This window comes from Fusarium oxysporum, genomic scaffold (genome assembly GCF_000149955.1).
Source record: "Fusarium oxysporum f. sp. lycopersici 4287 supercont2.34 genomic scaffold, whole genome shotgun sequence".
NCBI classification, from domain to species: domain Eukaryota; kingdom Fungi; phylum Ascomycota; class Sordariomycetes; order Hypocreales; family Nectriaceae; genus Fusarium; species Fusarium oxysporum.
This window is the reverse complement of record NW_017264846.1, coordinates 42,378-53,502: the sequence shown is the minus strand read 5'-3', so window position 1 is coordinate 53,502 and position 11,125 is coordinate 42,378. Positions and strand designations below refer to the sequence as shown.

The window sequence follows — 11,125 nt, the reverse complement described above, 5'->3', positions numbered from 1 at the left end:
CAGCGACCGTTTATTGACCAGCAGAAACCTCTCATCTCTATTCTCTATTCTCTCCTTCATTTTTCCCTATCATTTATCCTCCCCGTCTCCATTTCCTCTCTAGGGCCTTCCCTTGGCTAACCAAATCCTACCTTACAACCTGATGCGGAATAATGACGTGCGGTAAAATCATTTTCAGTAGCCTCCAAAAGCCAATCCTTTCATACAGCGATACAATTCGCAATCCCATTCATACAATTATTCCCCCAGATCTCAACACTCTCGCCCACAAGCCCACAGTATGGATAATTACCAGAAGTTAGAGAAGATTGGCCAAGGTACATCTGACCCTAGCGCTGGGGCCTTGGCCACCATTTATGCAGCCATCGTATTTTCTAATATATTCCTATTTAATTGCCGGACTAACTAAACCTACCAGGTGCTTGCGGTGCTATTTTCATGGCTCGTGACCTTGCAAATGAGGGACGAATTGTCGCATTGAAAAAAATACATCTTGAAGCCGAGTGCGAGGGCGTACCGAGCACTTCCATCCGGGAGATTTCTCTCCTCAAGGAACTGCAGCACCCTAACATCTTGCGTCTTCTGAACATCGTTCACGCTGAATACCACAATCTTTACCTCGTTTTCGAATTCCTTGATATCGACCTGAAAAGGTACATGGAGACCTTACCGGCCAGTGACGGTGGACGAGGCAAGGTGCTTCCGGAGGGATCATTGGCATACCTCATGCAACTAGGCATGGATGACATGGTGGTTAGAAAATTCATGTACCAACTTTGTGCTGGCGTTAAATACTGTCACTCCTACCGTATCTTGCACCGAGATCTGAAGCCCGCTAATCTCCTCATCGACAAGGAAGGGAAATCTCAAGTTAGCCGATTTTGGGCTGGCACGAGCGTTTGGTGTGCCTCTGCGCCCATACACTCATGATGTCGTGACGCTCTGGTACCGAGCACCTGAACTTCTACTGGACGGAAAACAATACTCGACGGGTGTTGATATGTGGTCTGTCGGCTGTATCTTTGCAGAGATGTGCGTTCGAAAGCCGCTGTTTCCTGGTGACTCTGAGATTGATGAGATCTTTAAAATCTTCCGGTAAGTTTATAATCCTCGCATATGCTGTGAGTGAGAAGTCTGACTTTGATGCCCTAGCACATTGGGCACTCCTACGGAAGACGTTTGGCCTGGAGTTACCTCGTACCGCGATTTCAAGTCCTCGTTTCCTAAGTGGCAACGTAACTACGATCAGGCCCTCTGCGATAACCTCAACAAAGCAAGCCTCGAACTTCTCGATATGACGCTGATCTACAATCCGGCTAGACGCATTTCGGCTAAACAGGCCTGCAACCACCCTTACTTTGAAGGCTTTCTTGCGTAGTCAGGCCACCTGAAAATTTACTACAAGTAGGGGAACTGTCACATATTACCACTAGGTTCATGCGACTGGATATGAAACGTGGACCATACTTTGGGGTTGTGAATCTGATTCCACATACTTCTCGCCTGATTCTATTCTATGCAACTCTCGCTTGACTCTACTGTGTTCACGGGCGACGAGCGAGTTGATCGAAAGAGGAAGAGGCCGTCTTCTAAGAAGTCAGAGGCCAAGCCGATACAGCGCTTTTTTTTGGTGACGAAGCTGTGAAGGTAATAAAATCTCCGACAGTTGCTGCCGCTTATAACGACGAAATGAACCATGTTGATCGAGGTGGCCAGTTGAGGTCATATTATGCCTATGATCATCCCCTCCGCCGCGGCCCTCGGCAGGCACTTTGTTGGACCTTCTTCTTGATGTGGCCCTTTTCAATAGCTATATTGCTTAACTACACAGGCCCCAGCCAAACGGGAAGGGGTATATGATTCATAGGAAGAGGCGAGAGTGCATTTACAACGCCTGATTCAACATATATCAAGAAAGTCAGTCAAGGAAGAGGCATCGCGGGGGGGGCGAATCCGACCCTAAAATATAGCAAAAAGAGCCCCTTGTCTGCCGGCACATGAGGTTGGACTACTTTGCATGTCAGGGCCTTCGACAAGGCCAAGTGAGGTCAAAAAGCCAAAAAGAGGGCCCCTTGGGGAGAGTGACGGCAATGGAAGAAGGGGACAGACTGATTATTGGTGTAGCGTGTGCTTGGTTCCTCTTTGTAACTACGGGAATTGCTAGTACTCCTATCATAAATAGAAATTAGGTAGGCAGTAAAGTACCTCTCGTTTGAGGCATTTTAATTCGACCGACCCCGCTGTCAGTACGAGAATTGAGGCTTTGATGATGGTACGTCAACGTCACCCTTTCTAACTTCTTGTGGCATCTCACATGTCTGGCTGGAGTATATGTTAGGAAACTTCAATTACTATTGGACAATACTGACTGCAATGACGTATTCATAATTTGAGCCGCCTGCGGTGTGGTGATTTCACATGTTACTTTTGAGACAATTTCCTTGTCGTATCATGATTTTGAAAACTATGATGGTACAATTTAGGTCCTCTGAGGCATAGGAAGAGCGATATGCTCGGAATCATTGGTTTTTCTCACATGTGACTCCCCGCACTGGCAGCAGTGTCACCATATCTTCGATGACCCATGAACCCACGGCCATATTCGTCATAAACAAAAGTCAACATTGAATCACCAATGACACCTTCAACATGTAACACAAATCCCTCCTCCCCCATCATAACCAAATCAAATAAACCTCCACCTGCCAGGATGCTTTTATCTACGCCAGCCTCTTGCTGTGTTGTCCAGCGGAAATCACGCATTGTAATCGTTCGCCTCATATATCATACCACACGTAAGATACAGCTCTTCGACATCTATTTCTCCCAAATTACATACGAAAAGGACGCCCCAAGCGCGGGCTCTCAACCAGTATCCAATCATTTTCCTGCTGTTTCTGCTTGCATTCCGTCGACACCTGACCCCCGCTCGTATGCAGACACATGGAGGCAAGATCAGAAGCCATAAGTGCCCCGGCAATGCCACTACGATCGCGTAGTCCAACCCAACAATATCGTGGTGTGACGTCCATTTGTTCGATCACTCCAAGAGATTCAACTTTACATAACTCCAATGATAATAGTATCTTCCAATCATTTGGCAAGGATTTCAAGACTTCCAAAGGCTTGCAAGAATGCGCCAGGCGGATTTTGCGATTGAATACCCTGCCATCACAAGCCACTTCGAAAAAGAAGCCCCAGGGCGACCCTCAACATGGGCATCCCAATTGTACTGCAAACGGAAGGGTCACAATGAATCAACAACACACTGGAGGACTGAACTGCGCTTCCTCTGCGACAACGCCCAGTTACACGGCGATTGTTACAACCGATGGAGGTCACGTCCAAAGAGGGGGAGAAAGGATGCAGCAACAGTCACGTCCGGCTCTGCATGTATTCGGTCATCGTCGTAGTGCCGAAAAGCAGCCTTCGTTCAAGACTGTTCATTTTGGCCCAGATTTGGAGCATGTACGCTACTTTTCGAGCGCCGACAAACCACTGACAATCGACACAAGTTCATCATTTGTGAGCAAGGATCCACTCTTGGATGAAAGGATAACCAACCAGCAAGTAGCCTCGTCGCCTCAATGGGAAATCTTTACACCTAACTTCCCCGATGAGGATTCGACGCGAAAGTCGATGGATGTCAGAGTCCAAAGACTCTATTTCTCTAGTCGTCGCATGGCTCTCTATGTCCTTATCGTGGTAGCCAACTTGGCCTTTGAAAAATCTATCATTTGCCGTTTTACGCGAGATTATTGGAAAACGGTCTCCGAAGCCCCAGCGCAGTATTATCGTGCTCCAATCTCTAGGAATGGGAAAAATTACTATAAATTTGTTGTTGGCATTAGGCTCTTTGATGCGGATGAGCTTGACTCGAGCCCTTTGTTCTTTTGTGTGCGATATATCGTCAATGGTCAGGAATATTGGGATGATAACTCAGGAGTCAACTTCGAGGTTGATTTCAGAAGAAAGCTTCACTAGAAACGAATATCATTTTAAGTATAAACAAAGCACCAGAGCGTACGCCATGTCCCGCAGTGGATTCCATCAGGGACCCTAACGAGCTTTTTCCAGGGGTCCGAAGTCACGCTCGAGGCACTCCTTATGTCAGATCATTATCATATGTCGCCGAGTCCACTGTGAGTAACAAGATATCATGGCTGATGGTGCTAATTTTTGATACAGCTATCAACACTCCTTGCCAGACGGATATGCTGGGTTACTAAACAATATTACCACTGCCTACTGTATTATCTGGGGTTTTGCTAGTTTGATATCAGCATTGTGGAGCCATGAGCTTTGGAAACAGGCTAATGCTCTGACCGAGGGGTTTTGGTAATCTATCAAGTCACCCGATGGAGTCGACGTTAAAACTGACTTTGGTGAAGAGAGAGCTAATTAAGGGGAACACTGTGAGCACAACACCTTGAGCGATTGAGAGCATTGTCATGATGAAGTCTGGCGATTCTGAAGCCGGTGATATGGATGAAGAAGAAAAAGAAGACGAAGAGGACGAAAGGTTTAAGCATGACGAAAATGAGGGCCAGAATGGGGAGGGTAGCGCAATGGGAGAATCGGACGAAGAAACACCACCACTGATCAGCGCTGCCCACAAATCAAACAAATCAAATCCGGGGCCATATTTAAGATATTTGGCAGCCTCCGGTACTGGATGTGTTGTTTGAAATACTTGATCAAATATTTCAAACATTTCAAATCTCAACATCTGTGCTCTCCATACTACTATTTCCAATCTCCCACTGGAGTTCATCCCTCCCACCCGCTGTCGCCCCTAGCTTCACCACGCCATGCCTGACCCAGTTCTTGAGGCATTGTAACTTCTCCAATGTTTCCGTCGCCATTGAAAGCCTCTGCGACGTCAACGTCAGCTTGGCCAGGCTGAATGACCTCTCACAATCAGTCGCCATCGCCGGTATCGCAAGTATATCGAGAGCCAGCTGGCTGACCATGGGAAACTGCCCCCGCCGACCCATCCACCATTCAATTGGATCCTCAGTTTCTTGTGGCTCTAGCCGCAGATATCGCTCCAGCTCGCTACTCATCGCCGTAGTCTTCGCAGTCCTGCTTTTAGCCCATTGCCTAAACACACTAGCTTCAGATGTCTTTCGTGGTACAATTGGGAATGCCGCTCTCTCCACAATCGCCTTCTGCTACTCATCCACCGGCCGACTGCAGCGGTACCAGCGGTCGAGGTAGTCAGACAGTCCAATCTTGGCATCCCTTACCCACACAAGCTGCTCCTCTGACGCCCAGTTCACCTCCAGATAGCTCATGCCGAGTGACGGGTTGAGGATAATGGATGCGGCGAACAACGGTGACTCTCCAAGCTTAGTGTAGTACTCATTAAGTTTCTGCCAGGCGGTTATGATGGACAGTCTCAGATAGTGTCAGTGATCCTTCCCCATGTCGTCGATTCCCGATGATCCTGATGACTTGCCTGGTCCATCATCGCATTGTCCCGACCCACGACCTGGCAAGGAGCTTTCCATTGACTTTCGTGGATGTATATCCATCTCGCAATCTCTAAACCTAGCAGGAAGCTGCCGATTTCGATCCGGTCGCCCTCGGGCCGGTTCGACTTGAGAATCTGTATTCTCTCCCACTGCGTCGTCTGGGACAACATGATGGAACAACTTCCGATCCTCCAGGTGTTCCAGCAAGTACTCCATGCCTGTCATCACCTCCCTCGCTACCCCAGCCCTGCTTTCTCATAGTCTGCAGATAGAATGGCTCAAGGATATGTTTGATCTCTGCCAAGAGTCTTCAGTCATCTCCCTTCAACATGTCGGCCTCGGGCAGCCATTTCTCCACCTCTGGATGAACCAAGAACGCCCTAATGTCTCCCTGCTTGACGAGCGCTCGAGAGATCATGAGATAAGTGGAGTTCCATCTCGTGTCGTTGTTCATGACGACCTCTAGCTCCGCCGTCGACTCGCCCGCCAAGAGATATTCTTGTGCTTCGTCATTCTCGCGCGAGATCTTCTTAAAGAGCTCGCTCCTCTGAGGAGGTGACCTGATAAACTTGACAACATTGTGGAGCTTTCCTACCAGCCTTTTCTTTCTCCAGTGTCGTAGATCATCCTCGTGGCGACCAAGGAAGTTGAAGACCTGAGATTCAGCCTGTTGGAAAATCTGGGAATCCCCCTTATCTTCAGGATTCAGACTATTAGTCTGAAAGTCCTAGATTTAAAGTTCAAAGTCCTAGATGAAACTATCTAGAGATATAAAGCCGAGAAGAGCTCTCATCTTAATAATAAATAACCAAGTTGTATAAAATATACTTTCACCCAGCACACACTGCGCAATATAAACAATACAGCCTCGAAAGCCTCAAGATCTTCGCCGTACAGGAAGGCGCGAGCAACCAGGTTCAAGATGCGTCCATAGCAGCGCATACGTCTAGCGCGGATGTCCACCAGGCTCATTTCTGCATCGAGATCTCCGTAGAAGTTCAGAAGTCAGGTGTCGTTGGAAGATGCGTTATCCGAGATCACTGTTCCAACTCGATCCTCTATCTTCCACTCACGCACAACTTACCCAAGTGTCACCGCGAGATTCTCTCCGCTATGACACCCGAGCTGGCGTCGGAGTGCCAGTAGGCGCGACTGGTGCTTCCCCTGGCGGTCAAGAAAATGAGCCTTGACTGCCATGACAGCGTGTCGATTCGGTAATGTCCAGAGGTCGAACCCCAGATGAATTTTGCTAAGGGCATCCGAGAGCTCCTGCTTGACCCTGTCCTTCTTGGTCTTGTACATGTCATCCAACAAGCGGCTCATCGATTGCCGGCTCCATGATATCTGATCAGATAGATGAGGGTCAAGTTGCCAGGTGAGCTGCTGAAAGAACGTATCGCTAAAGAAAGAAAAGGGAACATTGGTATTGATCAGAAGTCCCAGGCTCAGTTCTCGGATAATCGCGACTCTAGCACGCGGCACGGCGCTGTACTGCAAGCGCCGTCGCTTAGGCCGTTCAGTCTCATCGGTTGACGGGTCTGTGTCGGCGCCTTGACTGCTCTCGAAGACCCTGTGGAACCTACGCGTGGTCAATGATGCTTAAGCTCGCCATGTCACATTCTCATACCTGCGGAGATGGTCAGCTGCCGAACTCGTAGCAGCAGCGGCGAAGAACTCAGGCTGACCCTTTGCGTCGCACAAACGGCAGGCCCAGTAAGGGCTTAATCGATCTCAACGACAAAAAATCCGTGGCGCTTGATCCAGCTCTTCCGGCCCTTCGAGCCTTTCCGAGAAAGGGACTCGTCTAAAACATATCGTTTGTTCCTCCATACTGCTTGTGGAAGATCCGCAACGGTAGGGTGATCTGGCGATGGCGTCTGCGTCGCTAGCTCAAATTGGATCGCCAAATTTCTCGGTGATCGGAGGAGAGCAAAGGCGGAGGGTGGAGAAGGAAGCATGATGTCGTTAAATTTCACCAGGTTACGCGTCGATCAATAGGAATAGCACGCATGGGCGAGTAAACAAACTGGCACCGACGCGGTTTGATGCTGTGGGGGTGACAGACAGAAAAGTTAAGAGGCTACTTTCTCCTCGGCCGATGATAAGGTCCTGCCGAGGGTAGACCACTAATAGAGGATCTAAGTAGCGACTATGATTGGTCAGATCAGCTCGCCAGCTTTTAGCATTAAGCCGGTTCCGGGTAGGCTGCAAGGACGCGTTCCCCCAGCCCGATAGATCATATCGCCAACCTCATATCCTGTATCAAATATATCAAATGTCATGTCAAATCGAGGTATCTCTATTTGTTTGATTTGAAATAAGATTATGGCATATTTGATTGATTTGTTTGGCAGTTTGTTTGATTGGATTTGATTTGTGGGCAGCGCTGTCTTTCCTCTAAGCCTTCCCAAGTAAACAAGCATCTTCTTACAATTAGCAGCCAGGTTATAGCTTACTATGTACCATATACAACCCCCCTTTCGACAGCCCCACCCTTTCGTCAAGCAAAAAAAAAAATAGCACCACCAAAAATGGACAACTTCACTTATAAACAACTCGGCCAAAATGAGGGACATGTGCAAAATATCTCATCTCACAATAGCGAACAACTATCTCTATTAGAATTTAGGTCTTTTAATAAGCCGTCCTGACCGCGTGGTCCGTTGCTGAGGTACGGCTTCCTCTCTCACTTCAATGACCGAGCTAGCCTCTGATTCTGACTCTCGCTCGTCTGAACAGACAGATTCCACCACGACAGACTCGTTTTGAGTCTCCCCTTCAGGTATGGCTTCTCCAACAGCTAAAGTCTCCCCGAGAGTCATAAAACGCCTGTTAGGATTCGGTACCGCCTTCCTCTTCTTCCTTCTCTTCAGCCGAGCCAATTCTTCCTCTAGGCTGGCAATCCTCTGCGTATGCGCCGCTACTGTCTGTTGTTGAGCCTCAAAGCCCTTGGCTATCACTTTGTACCGTCTCCGCGTCTTTGGTGTTTTGTTCAGCCCAAGATCTCGAATTTGACGGCTCGTCTGTGGAGTATCGTCCGAGCCAAGATACGGCCTAGGTTCAGGAGTCACTCTTGGGTCGCTGTTTGGCCTGTCTCGTTGGATTTCAGGGTGTCGCAGCGCTTTGGAACGCGAAATCGGCCAGTTGCCAGTGACCCTCCAGCCTGACAGTATGTTCTTCTTAGTCATTCCAACTCGGCGAGCCTTGGCGTAGGCCCTGATGAAATTGACCTTGTCCATCGGAGCGGAATCAGTCAACGAGGCGAACCTTTCCAGCTCTCTTCGATATGCAGCCTTTAACGCGTTGAAGACTCCATTGTCTAGTGGTTGGAGTCCATGAGAGCAGTGTGCTGGTAGATAGCAGCAATAAACATTGTTTAAAAAACACGTGGCCATCCATTCATCCTTCCACCACTCAGCACTGATCGTGAGATGGGGAAAATGGAGGACATACTGTTGCATGGCTTCCGTGGCCATCTAAAATGATCAGTCTAGCGTCTGAGTCGTCAGCAGGTGTCGTCTGGGGCAGATAAACTCTTTCAAGCCATTCAATGCCTATGTGGTCATCAGTCCACCCGTTGGGCGAAGTTATGTAATACCAGTCTGCTATCTGCTTGAACTCGTCAAGGAACCATTGTTTCTGCAGTTCCTTCCCCTTGAAGATTATGCCAGGAACTAAAGCGCGGCCGTCAGCAGTGACAGCTTCGATGAATGAAGTCCAATTCCGAGTCTGTGGTCCCTTGAGGAAGGCCTTGCGCTTCGGGTCCGCGCTTCCAACAACTAAGCTATCTAGGCCTGAATGAAGAGAATTAGTCGGTCAAAATGCAAGCACCGACAAGTAATAGAGGTGAATACTTGCCGAAACCAGTCATAATACCGCCTTCATCAACGTTGACGGTGTTTTCAGGCTTGATCCAGCCATACTGGCCATCCCGGATATCAAAGTACCAATGAACCGCTCTAGGTGTGAAAGAGTCGAACCTTTTAGCTTCTTGACGTCTACCCATCTTGGTCTTTAGGTCTGCGCGGCGATTGATAAACTTGATCACCCAGTTACGTCCTAAGTCGGGATGTTCGCCCTGCTGTCTCAGCAGGCCCATGACGCAAGCGCGGATCTGACTGTGGGACGGAGCATAGCCCAAAGACTCCTGACGGAGTATCCAGAAAGCGAGCCTATCTTCTTGGCTCTTGGACAAACGTCGGCGAGGCTGGATCTGGTCTTCAGCGGCCCCACGGCCATTAAGTCTATCGATGAGGGTCGTTCGGGGCACTCCTCTTCTCTGGGCCGCTTGAGGGGGTGAAAAACCATGATCGGTAATGTCCAATATGGCGTCAGCCATATCGTCCTCTGTATATTCCCATTTAAGTCGTGATTTAGGCATTTTTCTGCTGTTGTCGAGGGTAAAGATCAAAAATCACGAGAAAGAGCGGTGAGGAGGTTAGTGACCATATTGAAAATATTTCAATAGCATGACTTGCATATATCGCGTGCCCAGCACATCCTCAACAGGTCAAAATAATTATCTCCACTCATTTATATAATCAATAAAAGAAGCTTCTTTTAGGTAGCTATTTATTCTGGCCAAATTTCGTATAAGTGAAGTTGACGAATTTTGGTGGTGCTATTTTTTTTTTGCTTGACGAAAGGGTGGGGCTGTCGAAAGGGGGGTTGTATATGGTAATGTATGTTTGCAACCCAACCGGGAAGATTTAAGCGGAGTATAATTTACCTGCAACCTAAGGACTAGGGTTCGATTGTGATGGTGTTTGGCGCCTGATTATGCATGGAAGTCCGAACGATATGGTTATTGTGTTGGAGTCTAGTTGGCAAACTTTATGATGCCTTACTTACAGGCATTTATATAATGTCGCCCCCAAGTGACTGGTAACTGAAATTCTTTAACGTTTGAGTTAAAGTAAGTGAAGTTCCTTACGAGCTGCATGCTAATAGGCAAGACTATGCGCGGCTATTGAGTAGAGACTTTTAATTTTCATGCTTATTTTTGAGTTACATGGGTTGCTTTGGGAATCTATCCCAGACTCTGCGGCAGCATTGCATCTCGAAACTAGCTAATGCACACCAATATTATGCCACCGAGATCGCGTTCAAATATCACCAGTCTGATTGATAAACCAGACGACTTAGGCTTTGACCGTCAATGTCCAGCCTGCAACAATTGTTCCTTATGGACAAGTACCTCTTAGCAAAACACTGAGAGCGTTGCCACTTATCACTGAGTATTCGGAAGGAGACTAGTCGCTACTGAAAGCCCGATAATAGCTGCTTATATGCGTAAAGGAACAACGATGGGAAATATGGTATGTATAAGGCCAGCAATGAAGCATAACTAGCCTAGACGCAGACTTTCTTGTATTAGACTATGCTGGTTGCTTGAATGGGCATGTTCTTTTTGAAACAAGTTCGTGCAAGGAGCTTGACGGGATCAGGACTGGCTTACAGAAGGATGTTGCTAGTATGGACCTTACTCTGAAGTAATTATGAGCACTGATATGCCGTGACCTTTAAGTGTTGTTCCCTATTCAGCCCTGGAGTAGAACATCTCGCTTGCTATGATTTTCTAGCAAGCACTGCCGAGTTTGTTCTCAGGCTATGAGCTGTGACTTATCACGGTGTTAAGCCCTGAGGTG

General features: G+C 48.0%; 2 protein-coding genes across 2 annotated transcripts; both read left to right on the top strand.

Annotated features, from left to right (window-relative positions):
* Positions 1-280: 280 nt before the first annotated feature.
* FOXG_22418 (CMGC/CDK/CDC2 protein kinase) lies at positions 281-1,378 on the top strand (the record flags this gene model as incomplete). Its single annotated transcript, XM_018402826.1, has 4 exons — positions 281-317; positions 419-767; positions 856-1,095; positions 1,153-1,378. 4 exons carry the CDS (start codon positions 281-283, stop codon positions 1,376-1,378), a joined length of 852 nt encoding a protein of 283 aa, XP_018256956.1.
* Positions 1,379-3,252: 1,874 nt separating this feature from the next.
* Positions 3,253-3,984, top strand: FOXG_22417 (uncharacterized protein; the record flags this gene model as incomplete). The annotated part of the gene is made up of 1 exon (XM_018402825.1): positions 3,253-3,984. The coding sequence occupies one exon, from the start codon at positions 3,253-3,255 to the stop codon at positions 3,982-3,984; it is 732 nt and encodes a 243-aa protein (XP_018256955.1).
* Between the last annotated feature and the right edge of the window lie 7,141 nt (positions 3,985-11,125).